Source organism: Amphiprion ocellaris, chromosome 20, assembly GCF_022539595.1.
Source record: "Amphiprion ocellaris isolate individual 3 ecotype Okinawa chromosome 20, ASM2253959v1, whole genome shotgun sequence".
Taxonomy (NCBI): Eukaryota; Metazoa; Chordata; class Actinopteri; family Pomacentridae; genus Amphiprion; species Amphiprion ocellaris.
Genome location: NC_072785.1, coordinates 14416963 through 14434961, shown reverse-complemented (window position 1 = coordinate 14434961; position 17999 = coordinate 14416963). Strand labels below are relative to the sequence as shown.

The following is a 17999-nucleotide window of genomic DNA, read 5'->3' as shown; positions in this document are numbered from 1 at the left end:
TTCAAAATAAAAGCTCGCCCAGTGTATAGCGAAATAAGCCGTACTACAGCGTACTTCAACTAAAAAAATCTGGTATTTTACAATCTGTTGTAGAGTCAGGTGTCTACGTGAGTTGTCGGCGAATGTGTCAGTGTGTCTTTGTTGATTTATGTCAAGAAGCAAAGAGGGTTTTTAGGACATTTCGCACTATTCCTCCTTCTTCCTTCAGCACACTGGACATTGAACTTCACCATGTCCAAGTTCACCTCAGTGATCTGGCCTAAAGTGATTTTATTTGGTGACTCCATCACGCAGGTTAGTCAGTTACTGCGCTAAAATGGAATTTACAGACAATCATATTGTGCATTTTGTCTGCTACGCTTTTAATTATGGTTACTTAGCTTTAGCTGCTAGCCTGCTACCTCAGGTTTGGAGGTAATTTAACAGTGTTGTTGACCTTTCAGTTTTCATTCCAAGTCAATGGATGGGGTGCAGAAATTGCCAACAAACTTACAAGGTGAGTACTTCTCATTTATTGTTTCTTTTTCCTTGTAAACTTACTGTAGCCTCAGTGGCACAGCTGAATAAAGCAAAAGATATCCATAGTCAAAAGCAGAAGTTGGGTCAGTTGAGATAGAATTCAGGAAATGTATTCCTGCACTGGCTCAGATTTTGTCCAGTCATCTTAAATGTATTGTCATAGCTGGACAGATATATTTAGGGCTCATCATTTCCAGAAATATAATTCCCAGAGCCGTGAAAGTTTGGGAGGACACAGACAAATGGTTTTCCTGCTGATCCAAATGGTTAATTGGCTCAATCAGATGCCTAAGTTTTGTTACTGCAACAAAAGTGCAAGATTTTTAAATAAGAATGGTATTGTGGCCCCCTACAAGTTCCTGCACAAGTGTCCATATTTTGTATTCAATGTACAGTTCCTGGTCAACATATCACCAACGTTTGCCATTTCTAGTATCCTCAATAATCCTCGATATTCCTCAATAATTTACATTTCATTTATTTGCAGAAAGGAAACTCTCACAAGCCATTCCCATGTCTCTGTTGGTCTTAATGTCATGTTTGTATCATCTTCCCTTCCTCACTGTAGCTGGAGCTGGGATGAATGACATAACATGTACAAATGGCACCCAACAGATATCAGATGGAGGCCATTTGAAAGATGCAGTTGGTACGCTTGACTTAGGTGCTTAAACTTTCAGTTCAATTCAATTTTATTTATATAGCGCAAATTACTTTGCCCTGTAATCCCGATCTTCTTTGTCTTTGTCAGTGGTAAATGCCAGCCATCACTTGATGTCATACACATTGGCTGCATTGTTCCAGTGCCAATAATTAAAAATCTCCTCATCAAATTAGTTATGTTCCTCAGAATATACTGAACCCTGAAAATGGCTACCCGGGTAAGATGTTTTTCCAGGGTGAAAAAGCAAAAAATTATTCGTCCGAATCATGAAATTCTCAAAACTATTGCCAAAACATTTTTACAGATTTTAGTTTTGGTATCTAAATAACTAACTCTAAACAAAGTCTGAGCTGGCAGAGCAACACCCTTACCTGAAATGACACCAGCTGACCCAGTTGCACCTCTGAGATGCCACTCCTTGGACTAATCTCTGAATCTGACATTTATTTTCCCTTCAGAAAATGTGATGTTGTAAACAGAGGACTGTCTGGCTACAACTCCAGATGGGCCAGGATTATTCTGCCTCGCTTCATTAGTAGCCAGAACTCAGAAGACAACAACATAGCAGCTGTGACCGTCTTCTTTGGAGCCAACGACTGCTCACTGGAAGGTAAAGACTCACTGTGAAAACCTGGAGCATTTAACATGTTTATTAAGAATGCGTATTTTACTGCGGACTCACTGATTACCCTGGCATTGGAGTCAGAAATGAAGGGTCTAATGTCTCTGTTGCATTCTCAGCAACTTTACAAGGTTGTTCAAAATGTCTATCCACACTACTGTCAGTAATAATTAATCAGCCTCTCCCAGTGTCTCTGTATGATTTTATCTCTCTCCACGCGTTCACAGATAAGAACCCGCAGCAGCACGTCCCTCTGCAGGAATATTCAGAGAACCTGAAGGAGATCAGCAGGTTTCTGACTTCAGCCGGCGTCTCAGCAGACAGAGTTATCTTCATCACACCTCCTCCTGTTCACGAGCCAGCCTGGGAGAAAGAGTGTATTCTTAAAGGTAACACTGAGACCCACTGGTTTTTCTCCTTTCTTGTTCCTGTATTGACCATTTCTATGATCACGAGTGTCTCTTTGCGTCTCCTCCAGGGTGTCCTCTGAATCGCCACAACTCTGCAGCGGGGCAGTATGCACAGACGTGTGTCCAGGCAGCTGGTCAGTGCGGTTCAGATGTCCTGGACCTCTGGACACTCATGCAGAAAGATGGACAGGTGAGCACGTTGCATCAGTGGCTGTAGATAAGCAGTTACAGGCAGTACAGGAATACTCAAAACCTTAGTATCAAAACTGCCATCAGTTAACTCAACCAAGTGTGCAAAAGATGTTTTTCCTGATTTTCAAAATACAAGAATTTGGTTCAATGTTTCTTATCTTAGAAATTGTTTAACTGAAGACATTTGAAGATGCCACATCAGGCTATGGGAAAATATGATGACCATTTATTTATTTTTATTTTTTTTAACATTTGTATACGTCTGAGTAATTAATTCCAACCGTTGTTTGTAGTCATATTTTTTTGAATAATTACATTGACTGCAGACGTAAAATTACCCAAATGTGATGATCTTTATGCGAGCTAATGTCACTGAGATTTTTCACTGCCTTCCTCTAAATGCATTGCTTCAAAGATTTTGTTTTCTGCATCTTCTGATCTGCAGGACTACACAGTCTACCTCTCTGATGGGCTGCATCTCTCAGAAAAAGGAAACCAGTTTGTGGCCGAACACCTGTGGAGGCTGCTGGAGAGCCGTCTGTCCGACCTGCCCTTCATCCTGCCCTACTGGGGAGACGTGGACCCTAAAAGCCCCGAGAGCAGCCTACTGTGTGATCAGTGAAGAAGAGAACATTAATTTGGATATTAATTCCTTGAAGATACAGCTAATGCTGCAGAGAGCCTCACACTGGACTGCTGCTTTAAGTAGCTGGGATGTTTTTTATTAATAAAATGTCAAATTCAAGACCATCTATCAGTGTTTAAAATGAGCAATGAAGATTTTTTTTTAAATTTTGAGATGTGTGTAGGTAATGCAAGTGAAGAACTTTAAAAAAAACAAAACTGTGATTGACATTTATAAAGACAGAAGCATTATTCGGTACAACACTGCAGGTTAACTTTGTTCACTACTTTTCACATCCATCCTGCAGAAATAAAGTCAGCTGCACAATCTACTCATTTTTCTTGACCTACAATGAAATACGTGTTACAGGTTCAGCATCAGATACAGGTAACAGTGTTGAGACAGCATTAAATAGGTAAAAAGAGGTGCAGAGCTCACATTGGCACAAGGACATTAAACCAGACAAATGTATTATTTGAGCATCCTGTGCTTCAACTCTTGAATTCAGAATGTCATGTGGTGGTCATTCCTGCACACAAATAAGTCAGCATGGAGCAGTTAGGCACAAAATCCAAAAAAAGGCACCATGTTTCATACAAGGATCAACCACACAGAGGAGAGAGCATTTTTTTAAAAACCACTGCACAACTAGAGGTTTAACAACATAATAGAACTTTTTCTCATTTTAATTTTCACCGTCTAAATTCATTTAACACTAGAGAAACTGCTGCTCCTTCCTTACACAGGATTAAAATGCTGCATCCAAGTACACAGGAGATAAATATTATACAAGCCTGCAGTTTAAAATGAAACAGTGTAGAAGGAACATATATAAAACTTCAATTCTCTAGTGATGTTAAAAAATACTTCAAGTGCATCAATGACAGATTAAAGACAAACACTCTTCTTTTAAGAAGCCCACGATCTTAGTAGATCACACTGAAATGTTTGGAAAATAACCACAGTTACAACATCCATAATATGTCGTATATTCACCTGCTGACATGTTGGTGGAACCACCTGGAAAGGTTGCGTTGTGGTGATTACAGTAGTTTACATATCTCACAGGAAGCACCAGCAAAGTAACTGGGCTTAATCTGCAGGGCTTTTTCTTGAATCATTAGTCTCCTTTTCGACCTGGCAAGTATTTGCATATTCAGTAACACATTTAGCCACTGGGTAAATAGAAAATTATCATTAAACTATGTGTTTGAGGAACCAACTCGCGGCAGATTTACATCCTAGACATTCTCAGACCTCCCGAGCTTCAACTGGCCAAGGCCCAAAAGGCACAAAAATGTAAATTGAATTCTATAATTATTCTATCTGCAGTTAGAGGGATTTGAGACTTCTCAGGTATTATCTGTATGGAGGTGCAGTGTAAGTTACAAGTGACTAAAGAAGCACAACAGAACACTGAAATATGATCTACAAAAGGCGCATTATATTAAACTAACAGATACTGTGATGTGATACAGAAAAAAGCACAATGCTGCATGTATTTGCATGTTCCCTAAATAACAAATATCAGGTGCATGTACATTATGGTTGATTACTCTCAGCACTCTGTCTCTTTAGTGTCAATGCAGTCCTGCCTCTTGAGGCGCCGTCGGTCCCTGGCTTGCGGGTTCTGTTCTGTCAGATCCTCGTAGGAGGATTTCGTAGCCGACGAGCAGGCTCCTGCGGTTGTGAAATCGTCCGACAGGCCCTCCTCTCCCGGGTGAGAGTCGCTGCTGGTGTCCTCCTGGATGGTGGCCATCCGCAGCCCCCCTGCGCTGTCCGGGGTGGGGACGTAGCTCGCGGCGGGGCCCGGGGTACTGCTGCTGCTGCTGCTGCTGGCTGCGGGAGGGGCACGGACCTGGCTCAGCTGCTGAGGCTGTGGGAGCTGGGAGGAGGGCGCGGTCCGGCCGGCGGAGGAGGAGGGAGGCGGAGGAGGCTTGACGATGCGCACGGACGCCGACTCGAGGTTGTTCAGCATGTCTTGATTCTGAAGAGCGAAGACAACATGTGAGAAAGAGGCACATCAAAGCCGTCTGTCTTTGACTGAGGTGGGATCCATTCCCTTTTTACTACATTCTGTTGCATTCAGACAATCCCACATTTATTCTAAATTTTGTAGTTTAACACCCAAACACGATTTTACTATCATAACCCTAATGTTATTTCCATGATACTTTAAAAGTCAATACCTTTATGTTATCTCCGTCCCCATTAACATCCCCATTATCTCATTTAAAGGTGGGAATGAGTAAAATAAACCTTTCTGCTTGTGGACATTTTGAGTTGTCAAACAGAGGTGCAATTATTAATTATGGTTGCAGTCCTTTTTAGGGATGCCAGGCCCTTAATATTGTGCATGCTGCACAATGCTGCAGGACTTAATAGCACACCTAAAGAAAATAGACCATCATTAATTTCATTTGTTGCCTCTGTGCTTATCCCACTCTAACAAGTCAAAATGTCTGCTGTGAGAAAGGTCTAGAGAGGAATGCACCCTCAGTCTATGTTCTCCAAGTCAAGCCTAAAAAAGACTTAATACAGTGCAGACAGCCATCAAAAAAAAGAAACAGTAAAAAGTAAGAACAATCACCTGAAAACATTACCCTCATCTTGTTGTGACTTTGAACAGCAGCAGATGCAAACTTAAAACGCCGACACACACTGCATCCGATTTCACAACAAACAAGGTGCAACCTGTTCGGTCCTCTCGTTGTTTGAATACTCCTAAAATGCAATCTTGCTTTCTTGAGGTAATTTCTGATCAGACAATAACTCTGCATGGATGACATCTGTGCAGAGGAACGCACTTGGAGCTATTTAGTCGCATTAAACTGTTCCTACCTTACTTTTACTGTTTAATGAAGTGTGAGACTAAGGGCTGGAGATGTGCAGCTAGATCAGTGATTACATCAAGGAGTAAGCGACTGCAGGAGTATCCCAAACGTGGGCCACTGACCATGCATCATCATGGACTCAATGGCAACGGATCGCAACACCAAGCCATGGCACACACACTCACCTATGGCGGGAGCTCTATTACAAACTTCCACCATCTGCTGCGGTTTGAAGGCAAAGAGTGATGGACAGGTCATTCATAAAAACCAGCAGTGACAGTGAGGCCATTACTGATGGGACTGTCTGACCGCTGGTTCACACAGTTTGAAGAGAGAGCTCTTTCAGATGCTAAACCCATATGTGCCCTGCTCTTATCCTTGTATTTTCAAAACAGTGGGCAAATTTAGCACTAGATTTGCCTCAATTTTGCAATCAAATATAAAAAACACAGAATCAGAGTTCAAATGTGGAGCTAAAAGAGTGGATTTGATAGACAGCGGCCCATAAGACAAGCTAAGACCCAAAATATTCTCTGTTTTTAGCATGATTACTCAGAATAAAAAGCTAATTGAGAAAAATGCTTTCACTGCATTTAAAATTAAAACGTATACAGGATCACTAAAAAATAATCCTAGGTGGAATGACTAAAGCCAGCCATACAACTGCTTTTTAATTTTCATTTTAAGCTTGTTTTAAACAGAAACAGAGACAAATTTCAAGTAAAGAATGTGAAAAATAAATTTGTATTTCATTGCTGGGAAATATAATCCTATGTCTTTTCTTTAAAGCAGGAAATTTATTGAGTTTTTATGTCATAACACCTTAGTTTTAATGGTGGAGATCATGAAGTTTACTCAGAAATAAACGCACACACTTCATTCTCAACAGTAACCTTTCATGCTCCCTCTCATTCCTTTATTAAAGGTGTCAGTGTTTAGAAAAGCATTGTAGGACTGGATGAGTTTGGTTAGTGTCGCAGCAAGGCTAGTGCACAGGATCATATATGAGCTTTTGAAAGAGTAGGAACTTACACTTGGAGGGTAGTAGAAGGACTTTGTGTTCTCCGCATATTGCTGGTCAAGCCGTTTGTCCTACGGGAAGATAGAGGACAGAACTGTTGGTACTTGAAGTACAATAGTAAAGTTCATCACTGTAGGGTTTGAAGACAATGGAAACAACAGAAAAGTGATGTCCAGCAGTTTCTTACCACACAGTGAACCAGTATACTGAGAGGAACCCAGAAGACGAGGGAAAACACCACGACTGAGCCAACTATGTTATCAGCTAAGAACTTCCCTGTGAGGATGTGAAGATGCCGGAACAGACAAAAACAAAAAGACAAAGTAAAAAAGAGTGACAAGACGATCAGGTTTGAACTTGAGTTATTGCACTCCTCAACTATAACGCAAAGGAATCATTTTTCAAAATTCTACAACAAGCTTTTGAGAAAGTTTTCCCCACATTCTGATTTTGTTCTTTAAATTTTAAAGCAGCCTGTTGTACGGGACTCACCAAATGTGTTAATGTCCAGCTTGTCGATAAAGTCCCACAGCCTCTCGATCACATCCTGCACCTGCTTCATGCACTTTCCCTGTTTAACAAGAGAAAGTTAACTCCGTCAAATAAAGAAAAATCAACAACTCTTTGTAGCATTTACATAATCCTTTCAGTGCTGGCCTGTGTTAATAACAAACAACAAGAACAAGATGAACATCATTTAATTGTAATGGTAGTGCTGAAACATATAAAGGTTTGATGACTCACGCCTTCGTCACAGAAGCCCACAGTGCAGGGTTTTCCTTTGCGAAGGAAAAGGAAGCTGCCACTGTCCTGGACAAAGGGAGAGCAGGTCCCATCCTTTCCCCTGCAGCACACTTTACAAGAATTCTCCGTCTCTGCAAGCAAAAAAGACAATCCACGCAAAAAGCATTTGAATTTTAACACTATGCACAGCAGAGAGAACAAACAACCTTGCTAACATTTGAAGCAGATACTTTAACTTCAATGTGCTTTTCGGAGCAAAACTAAAATAGTCATTCAGACTTGATTCATTCATTCAGATAGTACCAGACTAAATATACTCAAATGATATGCAAGCCGATGGAAACTACTTCTTGTTTAACAGGATACTGCCATCTGGAAATGCAGAAAAATGTTATGTAAATTTTAGAGATAAGGAAAAAATTGCTTTTAGTTCAAAAACTATATAACTTCAATTTGTTTAACTGTCTTCATATGGGTTTCATATGCCCAGGGCCAAAAATCTTTCCACTGATCATCAAATATGATCACTCAGAAAGCACCACAATTTTTCATATACAAAAAAAACTTGTATCAGTTTATCTTAGTGTCTATCTTAGTTTTGTATAATAAAAAAGTGAATAACTGGCAACATAAAATAGCAATTATCTTTCCAACAAATTTATTGTTTTTGCCTGTTTGGGATACACTCTGGGATCCCTATGATCAGTGAGTGTCTACAGTTACAGCTCAGATCCACAACATTACTCAGCCAGTGCACTTTCTCCCATAAACCTGTTGCAAATTAAATTTACCATTGCAAGCACAGGACTGAAGGTTCTGCATGGCCTCACAGAAGGGGTTACACTCTCCGTTGTGACACCGGCCATTGTCAACACAAACAGTGTTGTCAGCTGCATTTTCAGGAGGTGGACATTGACTGCTGTTACCTGTGATGTGAAGGAAAGCTTAATACATTTAGTTTTTTCTGCAGTATTTTTGAATTATCAGTTTAAAAAGGCACGAAACACCACAACCAACAGCCTTCAGTGATTGGTGCAGTTGTTGTGTTAAGCCAGCAGGAGGCGATCACCTGTGCAAGAGGATATGCCTTTACAGGTAGCACTTATGGGTTCCTGGCACCTTGTTCCTGCCTGTTCATACTTGCACTCCCTACAGCAAGGGCTGTTTCGGTCACTGTGAAGAGATCCGTGAATCCAACATTTAGTACTTCTTTTTTCAGACTTGCCAGATGTTTGATTTGTCTGTCACTTGGATCTCATACCTGCACTGTGCATCAGGTTTGAACTTGCAGTCAGAAGAGCAGCAGGAGTCATTACTGAGGTGGAGTAGCCCAGGGTCACACTCCTCCCCATCCTCCACTCTGGAATTTCCACATACCTTACTGTTTCTCTCCTTGAAGCACACAGGAGCCCTGAACCCTAACGTCTTTCTGACGGAGATCTTGCTGCAGTTGGAGAAACGCTTTAGTAGAGGAAGGAGAATAAATGCGGGTTAGTTATTAACTAGGAAAGGATGCCTTCAGGACAACCATGAATGATGATGTGATGAGGTGTTGTGAAGACAATAGCACATGGACTAATCTAATTCTACAGATTTGAACAAATAAATCTCCAAGGAGTAGCTGCATAAAACAATTTCTGCCTATAAAGAGCTGCCTTTACATTTTTGCAGCCTTTTTATGAATTTATGAATTTATTGATGAAACTGATGTGAATCAAGATCTTGTTGTAAATATTCTTCTTTATCATGCAGCTTAAAGAACAGAAAAACTCCCAACAGATAAACAATAACACTGTTCACCTGAAATTGCAACAAAAGTCATATATCTCACTGGAACAACCGTGATGCAGTTTTCAGCCTTCTGTATGAGCACTTTCACACTTCTCATCACGCCTTCTATCCATAACTGAGTGTAGCATCAAAAGTCTGTTGTAAACTAGGACATAGTCCAGTAGCAGTTATGCTAGCAACAGAGATGGAGTAATGCTGAGTTTCAATACCATTTGTACATTACTTGGGTAGGTACCTTGTTGTTAACATGGTCTCCGCTCACAGCAATTGGGTACATGACAAACTTCCCCCCGTGGTCATCACTAGGAGCACAGTAAGGAATGTTATCAGGATCGTGCTCAGCTCCAAAGTTATGGCCCAGCTCATGAGTGGTCACCAAATCTGCCTCCTGATGAGATGCAAACACGACACATTTATGATAGTTTACTACTGGATCTTTAGGTTAGTTAAGAGCAAATTTCACAAAAAAAACCCCACATTATATTAAACAGAAAATGCAGGATGAAGGTTTTACACACACATACGCAGCTCAAACAAATGTTTTGAAACTTGACTGCACTGAAGAGCCAGAAACATACTGATGCAGCACAGGTTAATAACATTCTCATAACACCCACACTCTGCTCTACTCAGAACCTAAACTTGGCAAGATGACATGTTGCATAACACCCAGGCTGAAACCCAGTGCACCCAGTAATTAGTTTTGTTAAAGATTATAATTGAAAAAGAAAGTTAAAACACACCTTTGTGAGGATGGTTTTGCCATAGTTCTTGGTGCTGGTCAGGCCTGTGTTGAGGTAACTGGGCTTCTTGACAGAGTGGGTTGGATAGTAAGCTACAAAATGACATAATCAAAGAAGACATGAGGATGTTTTCTGCTTTACAATCATCCAGAGATTCAACATACATAATGTTTTCTTTTCATCTAATGGCTTTTGACCTCCCTCTTGATTTCTGTCTTTCCCAGGCCAGCATATTTAATACAGTGTAGCATAGATATTGACAAGAAGAATTACACAACCCTTTCACTTCCCAAGAGTGAAATGGTATTTAATAATGCTACAACATAGACATGCAGTAGCATAATAAGTCAAAGTGCCAAAGGCGAACATATAGTATATAGTACTTAATGCTGAGCTTATCAAAACAAAGCTCTTTTGCAGGTAGCCATGTGTTCTTACGTTTTGGGCAGAGGCCACCCAGGGCCTGAGGTTTGGAGGGGGCCACATAGGCCAACCCAAGAGTCCCCTCATCAAAATCCTGGTAGGTGAACAGGTGGGCCAGACAAACAGCAGAGGCTTTATCAGCCATGTCTGAGCTGAATTGCTAATGGACACAAGGAAAAAAATAGTTTTAAAAATACATTGTAATACTGTCAATAACATCTAACACGGACTTGTTCATTCTGACACTATGAGGATAAAATGCAGTACAGTGTTCTAAGCTTCTATTTGCTCCAATAGCACAGAACATTTTTACATCTGTGTGAATGTATATCAGATTATGATCCAGTGTTGGCTGAGAATTTAATGAAATTTTTCCAATCGTATCCAGTCTCAAGGTTTTGACTGAAAAAGAACGTACTGAACTTTTTCAATACAGTTTTTTTCTGTCTGGCTTTATTTTTTTTACCTCCAGAAGTTTCTTCACATCCCAGACTTCCTTTCCCGCCACAGGGCTGTTCTCCATGTTATAGTGGACCCAGCGGAGGCCATCTTGGCCAGAGGGAGGCTTTGTAGGCTCCTTGTTAATAATGATCTGACAATGATAACAAAAGACATCATTTAAGGACATTTTATCAAACACAATTACAGAATAATACAATTAAAAATGTAATCATGCCACAGATGTATGTATGCTGGATCATAAGTAATGTTATGTGGAATATTTTATATTATGCTCAATATCTGTTGCAATTCAAAACATTCCAGGTGTTAGATGCCTTAGGCCCATTAGAGTTACTTCTTAAATCACTGCTCCATTATAAATACAGCAGAGTACACATATGTTTTTAGATTTCTAACATCAGCCCTGGAACAAAAGTTTTTATGCAGATAACATACTTAGACAGAACACCGATTTGCAACATGCAGTTCAGTCAGTCAGCAACATGCTTTTGAGTTGTTTGAATTTCAAACTATTAAATTTCCCTGAAGGGACTGGGGTTAAATATGACAGCGTAAGTTGTTCTTACATTTACGGTAAAGACAATTGGAAAATAACTCTAAGCAGCTAAATGAATGCCTATCTTTTCAGTGAGGAAGCCCAGGACTCACAGTGTGGCGAACAGTGTCACTATTCATTCACACAGTCAGTGGAACAAATTAAATTACCCCACAAAGCACACACAAAAAACCTTTCAGTTCCTCTTAAAAATGCTGTTCTCAATGTCGCTGAGGGACAGTGTTATTCTCAGCCTGTTTTCTGGGAGTATCAAACAAAGCTAGCATGTGCAGTGATGTTTGATGATTAGCTGGTGGAGAAGTCAAATTCAGACCATATTGTTCTAATAATATTATCTCTGACACACCTGATGGATCTGGACCCCATAGCCTTTGAATTCTTCATCCCAGGAGGTATTTCTATAAATGTCATCAACTCGATCAATCAACTCAATCTGAATAGGGGAAAAAAAGAAAATCATACACACAGTAAGACTGACTAACACCTATAACTATATAAACAATGCTACAACCACTGAATTACTACTAATTTTACTCACACTGATTACAGGCTTGTCAAGACAATTCAAAATTTGGCCAAACAACATTGTATTCTTGTTGTTTTACTAAAATAGGTTTGTACAAAACATCATAAAGTCGAACCAGGTAGTTGAGAGTGACACTCTCTTGTCCACGGCCCATGTGTTTAAAGAAGCGGTAATCTGCAACCAGTAACAGGGGGCAGGTATTCTTCTTATGGTCATGTGCTTGTCTTTTCTCTCTATGGTGGTATCCTACAAAAAAGAGGGTAACAGAGACAGAGGGAGATAGAGTTACATAATAAGGACAGGCAGACAAAGGGAAAAGATGAAGAAAAGCTAACATAAAAACAGACTTTGTACATAAATACACCAATATGCCAAATAATGAGGCCATGCCCAAGTATCCCACTGTTAATTGCCCTCATTTTCACATTTAGCAGCACATCTTGTTTTTTTGTTTGTTTGGTTGAGGACTGATTAAGTTCTGCCTTTGTACAAGCCACAATTAAATAGCAGGTTTAACATCATAATAGAAGCTTCAATGCTTGGTAAGTGTGAATGAGTTCTGTAATATATTTCTAAGAGCTGGAAGAAGAAGTCAATGTCATACATCTACCACACAATGTTAGGTTCAATTAACCACCTAGAGCAGGGGTTTACATGATATACTCAATCTTTTTCTCTTATACATAACAACTGTTCTGTCTAATCTGTTACCACCTAATTTGACTGTTCCAAATACTTAATATTTGCAAAACTGAGTTTTAAATTTCTAAATTTCATGCTTATCAAGTCAAACAGTAGTTTCAGTAGGTTTCTCAAAAGGTACTTTTCCATGAAAAATGCAAGCCAAGCATGACGTAACTTCAAGATCATCTATCTATTCTAACTTTTAACATTTGTCCTGATCCTCTTACAATAAACTCCAAGTACCTGGGCCACTGGTCTACACAATTTAAGAAAATAGTGATAATGCCCATTAAAGTTTCTATTGTATAAGATGACAGCATTTAAATTGCATGTTTTTAATTGACCAATAACCTAAAACCCACAAAGCAATCAGTTTAAAATTAACTTCAAAATCCTCACACTTTAGGAGTGTTAGGAAACAACAAAACTCATTAGTCTGATAAAGAAATCTTAGATTTTTTTTTTTTTAATTTAGAAAATTGTGATTTTGTCATGCAATATGATTAATATGTTGGTTAAACACATAGGAAATTGATACTCATAAAGGAGAGGGGCTTTCTAACTTCATAAACCCTAAAATCTCTGAACACTCAGTATAACAGAAAAGGACAACAGGAAGACATGCTTTTGAGCATTACATCATACAGCACACTTGGCTCTACACTACTCAGAAGTGTGGGAGTGCGTTGCGCTGGCTTCCACAACAAGCAGTGGGAGACCAGTGACGACTCAGAGTCATCTCATTGGGCAGCAGAGCCTCCATGAATTTTAATGCCTCCTCCATATGAACCTTCACCTCAGCTTATCTCCCCAATGAGTGTTTTCAACCAGGAACCAGTGAGAGGTGTTTCAGACATCTCCTCTGGCACATGAACACTGTTATATGCTTTACATTTCCAATGCAGCACAAAAGAATCAAAAATGTATTTGGTTTTTACATAATAGCTACTTGTCGGCAGTGTGTATGTGCCTAGCCTACATACACATTTTCTATTAAAGTGAAGTGTTACAGAATCTACCACCCACATCCTTTGTCTCACTACTACAGCCTCCTCCTTCCTTCTCTCTACCTTAAACATTTGTTATCCTCCTACTTTTTTATTGGGAGGGATCAGTCATCAACAGCTCACCATTTTCCTGGTCCTCCTCCTCTTGTGCCTCCCAGTCACTCCTGGCAGTCTGCGGCAGAAGGTCTTGGGCTTCTGCGTGGATGTAACCACACACTTTTGGAGAAACAATGTGGGTCAGATTCTTGATATCCTCCGAGCGATAAACCAGTAACCTACCATCAGTTGGGGAATCAGTAAACCTCCACAGGGGCTGGATGGAGCAGATGGCATTAAAGAGAGAAGCATCAGAGTCAGTGAATGTCATAGGTGGAGGAGATTTTAGCACAAAAGACATCACAACAACAGGGCAACCAAGAAGAGGAAAATATGGATCTAAAGCTGTAGGTGAGGGTTGATGACAGGAAAAAGACTGATAAAGAGGGGACTGAAATAATTAGCAAAGGTTATGGACAGGCAGATGTGTAGGATTGAAGTGAGATGATAATAGGTAGATGAGAACAGAACAGAACTTCTCCTTAACTAGTGTCTTTTGAATCGACTTGTATGGGCAGCCATTGAAAAGTAATAATTAGTATTGTCCCCAAAAAGCATAATGAAAATCTACTTAAATGTATAAAGTACAGCATGGTATTTAATACATGTTATGGAGGCAGCTTATAGATGGCCTTTTCATGATTTTTCTTTGTGGCTTTGATAATGCTGACACTTGATCCATATGGCTCTCCTTTCAGATGCTTCTTAAATGCCTTGGGGAAAAAAATGACTGAGCCTGAGTGTTTGACAAAGATAATGGTGAAGGGTCAACTGTCCCTATATTTGTATTCGACACAAAAACAATGATTATGCAGATTCTTACCTCTACATTATATTCTGCTTCATCCGTTAAAATGTGAGCAGAAAACTCATCTCCGTCAATGTGTGCCTGCACACGTGAATTCTCCTCTCCTACAAAACAAAAAATACATAAGTTACACATAAGTTAAATTTAATGAATATGGATTTAGCCTGGCTATTAGAACGAGAAAAGCACTTGGAGAGCGCAGTACTCCGCCAAGGCTGCTCATTCCTTGTATCATTTCCGACGGATAAGTCCCGATAAATCCACAGTGCTCGATCTGTAGTAGGATCGCAATCATGTGATTGTCAGCAGGCAGCTGATGTGTTCATTTGCTGTCATGGTTACAGTAACTCTGTGCCACTATCTTGCAATGATACAGAAATTGTGGATCCAGACTATAAGCCGCATCACTGCCAAAATCTAATCAATTTCCTTGTTGCATATCTGACCTTCCCTGAAAATTTCATGTAAATCCGTTAATCCGTTTTTAGGTAATGTTGCTAACAGACAGACAAACCAGCGCCGATCGTCACATAACTCCACCGCGTTCCTTGGCAGTTGTCTGTACATTAACAGTCCTGAAAAATGCATGATCCAAAAAGTATACTTTTAAAAATCTCTTACATCCACTCACCAACAACATGTCCAGTGAAGTAGTTCTGCAGCTGAACATCAAAGTTTTCTTCTCTCCCATGTTTGTCCACAAACACTGCTTTGAATTTTTCTGTGAAAAGGTCTGTGTTCGTGGTCAGGTAAAGCTTGAAATGTCTGTAGTTAAAAAAATAAGATAAAAACATGATATCGATTGTAACTCAAACATTAATAAATGGCTGTTCTATGGTATTGTATGAAGAGTGACATTGGTTTTAATGTTTTGTGTCACAAACAAATAAAGCAACAAAAGGGTAATCTTTCCTGATTTGATCAATAATTTTAGTCTGACCAAGGACATTTTAACCCAGGTCTTCTTCACCAGGCTCTGTGCACACTCCCATAAAAGGGGGCACATAAAAAACAATTTGACTCTTCTTCCATTCATAATGGAACAGCATATTGCATATTGCCTACTGGAACAGGTTGTTATAATGGAGAGCTATGAAAGACATAAAAATGTATTCCTGTAAAACATTGTTACTGCAAAAATAAGGCCAGAGAAGAATGTTGTTAGAAAACTCCTGATCATGTAAATTGATTATTTTCCCATTCTCTATTCAGCTCCCTTTTCTAATGTGACAGCTGCTCACTGGAGCTCAGAAATGTTAACATTTATTCATTTAAACATGATTTTTAAAGAGTTAATTTAGGTCAGACAATCCTCCGTAACAAAGAGTATGCTGAAATCACTTTAGTATTTGGCCAAATCAAAATTAAATAATGTTTTTGGTTGAATATTCTCTATGATAAATATAAATTAGGACCTACCCTTAAATCATATTTATGCATTTTCTGCATAACCCAGTCAATTCAGTTAATAGCTAATGTGACAATGCAACACATATAGTTTTTTCTACTTTAACTGCATGACTTTGTTCATACAGCTCATGAGGTTTAAGATATTCCCCCAGCTCGCAATCTGTATCGCTAAAGAGAATATTTTTAGGAAAAAACCTGGTTGCACTGATGCTTTAAATACCAAACTCTGAACAGAACCTCCTCCAGAGCAGGCTAGCTGCGCAGCGTCAGTTACCATGGTGATCTAGCAAGTTAAAGAGAGCCATTTTTTTGACGAGACTGGCTAAAAATGCCTTGGTAACCTAGTAATCTTTCTTTGTGATCCTGCAACATTACCTAAATGATCACAACTGTATTTTGAGTGAGGTTAAGTCAGACATGGGGGTGCTTTACCTTTGTAGGGCTTTGAAGCTCACCAGTCGCTCCAGGTGAGATTGGGTGTGGACGTCCCTCTTTCTTACAGAGTGCAGCTGGAGGCCTGATAGTGGCAGCACCTCAAAATCTGACAGCATTGAGTTCAGAGCATCTGGAATACAAGGAAAGCAAGCAACTGTCTTATACAACCAAGTAGAAACCGCATTTAAATTACAACTGCAAAACATGGCATAAAAAATCCAAGTCCATGCACTCAGGGTGGGTGTGAAAATTAAAAGGTCTTTATTTTTGTGGGATAAAGACATTAAGAAACACATCAATGCATGACGGATTGTGGCTTCTTTAGAATGTGGCGACACAAAGAAGCAGAGTAACTACTGATGCAATTGTCACATGTGTACCTGAATCATTTCCTATTTCTGGCCTCTAGGCCATCACAACAAATATGAGAAAATATTGCCTTTTAAAAACACGTTTATAGTTTAGCATAGTGTAGACAAAGAAAGATAAAAATCCACGAAAGGGAAACAAACATCGAGAACAATATCAGTCAATAAGACAAAACAACAAAGACAAGTTCACTCAATGAATGGCAGTAGCAATATACAGTTACTTCGGGGAGGGTGGAGCACACCTAAATTACCTTAATTTGCTACCCCGGTTACGATTATAAGAAAGATGACAGCTTAAAATCATGGCAACATGGCAAGAGTATAGATCTAATATTCCTCTCTTTGCTTAAGGTGTCTGATTTTACCTCCATTTTTGGTTTAAAAACTAATAACTTCAATACTTGACACTGTCAGAGTTGAATCACTCCCATGCCTTGTTTAGCTTTAGAATTGTTCAAATTCCCAGCATGTTCTCCGAGTGTCCTTTTAGTGAGGCCTACATAGAAAAAGCCACAAAAGCACTAATGAATATGCACAGACTGCCAGACCATTACTGTACAATACAATTTACATTAAATAGAAATTGCAATCCGCTTCCTCGCCTGACATATATGGTCTTGCTAGTCAAGATTTAATGCCTTAACATTTGTGAAAACAGCAGCGTTGCTTATCTCAGTAAAAATACACAAGTAACATGAATTCAAGGTTAGTGTTATTCAGCCTCATAATGTCGAAGACTGTCAGCAGTTACATTTAAGCTAGCATTAGCTTCGGTTAAAATGCTAAGTTAGCAACTTACCGAACTCTGGGTTTTCTTCGTGATTTTCCTCCTCGGTAATTCTTGTCCTAATGGCACCATTCACCCAACAAGGAGCCAGAAAGGCAATTAAAAATATGCCCCTCATTGTAAAGCTGCTCTGACGGCTACACACGTCTGCTCATTGTCAAAAGTGTTCCGTCCCGACAGCTAGCTCAGCTACCCGGAAGTGCGCCGGATGGAAAACATCCGCCGAGGAAGAGACTGACGCTGCACGCAGGTCAAAGCAACAGGACCCC

The 17999-nt window shown here is 39.7% G+C and overlaps 2 protein-coding genes across 3 annotated transcripts; one reads left to right on the top strand and one right to left on the bottom strand.

Moving 5' to 3' along the window:
- Nucleotides 1-2: 2 nt before the first annotated feature.
- iah1 (isoamyl acetate hydrolyzing esterase 1 (putative)) lies at nucleotides 3-3157 on the top strand. Its single transcript, XM_023266251.3, has 6 exons — nucleotides 3-294; nucleotides 444-496; nucleotides 1642-1793; nucleotides 2033-2194; nucleotides 2284-2405; nucleotides 2853-3157. Exons 1-6 carry the CDS (start codon nucleotides 232-234, stop codon nucleotides 3027-3029), a joined length of 729 nt encoding a protein of 242 aa, XP_023122019.1. The 5' UTR covers nucleotides 3-231; the 3' UTR covers nucleotides 3030-3157.
- A 94-nt stretch (nucleotides 3158-3251) lies between these two features.
- Nucleotides 3252-17946, bottom strand: adam17a (ADAM metallopeptidase domain 17a). 2 transcript variants are annotated; one of them, XM_023266248.3, is made up of 20 exons: nucleotides 17743-17946; nucleotides 16570-16702; nucleotides 15359-15492; nucleotides 14743-14831; nucleotides 13947-14136; nucleotides 12248-12378; nucleotides 11953-12039; nucleotides 11055-11180; nucleotides 10604-10748; nucleotides 10166-10257; nucleotides 9658-9810; nucleotides 8893-9092; nucleotides 8701-8804; nucleotides 8423-8557; nucleotides 7632-7762; nucleotides 7380-7458; nucleotides 7075-7163; nucleotides 6899-6958; nucleotides 6052-6088; nucleotides 3252-5019 (listed from the first exon to the last, which is right to left on the bottom strand). In XM_023266248.3, the coding sequence occupies exons 1-20, from the start codon at nucleotides 17846-17848 to the stop codon at nucleotides 4613-4615; spliced, it is 2628 nt and encodes an 875-aa protein (XP_023122016.1). In that variant the 5' UTR covers nucleotides 17849-17946; the 3' UTR covers nucleotides 3252-4612. The 2 variants fall into 2 exon arrangements, with proteins under 2 accessions (XP_023122016.1, XP_023122017.1); XM_023266249.3 differs by lacking the exon at nucleotides 6052-6088 and having other exon boundaries at nucleotides 17743-17945.
- Nucleotides 17947-17999: the final 53 nt, after the last annotated feature.

Excerpts from the sequence above, each read along its gene's own strand:
- adam17a (XM_023266248.3), bottom strand. The coding sequence starts at position 17,848 with ATGAGGGGCATATTTTTAATTGCCTTTCTGGCTCCTTGTTGGGTGAAT. Across the intron at positions 12,040-12,247 it reads GTGTCACTCTCAACTACCTG|ATTGAGTTGATTGATCGAGT; the intron begins GTTCGACTTTAT and ends TCCCCTATTCAG. Across the intron at positions 10,749-11,054 it reads ATGTGAAGAAACTTCTGGAG|CAATTCAGCTCAGACATGGC; the intron begins GTAAAAAAAATA and ends TGTGTCCATTAG.
- iah1 (XM_023266251.3), top strand. The coding sequence starts at position 232 with ATGTCCAAGTTCACCTCAGTGATCTGGCCTAAAGTGATTTTATTTGGT. Across the intron at positions 1,794-2,032 it reads CAACGACTGCTCACTGGAAG|ATAAGAACCCGCAGCAGCAC; the intron begins GTAAAGACTCAC and ends ACGCGTTCACAG. Across the intron at positions 2,195-2,283 it reads GAAAGAGTGTATTCTTAAAG|GGTGTCCTCTGAATCGCCAC; the intron begins GTAACACTGAGA and ends CGTCTCCTCCAG.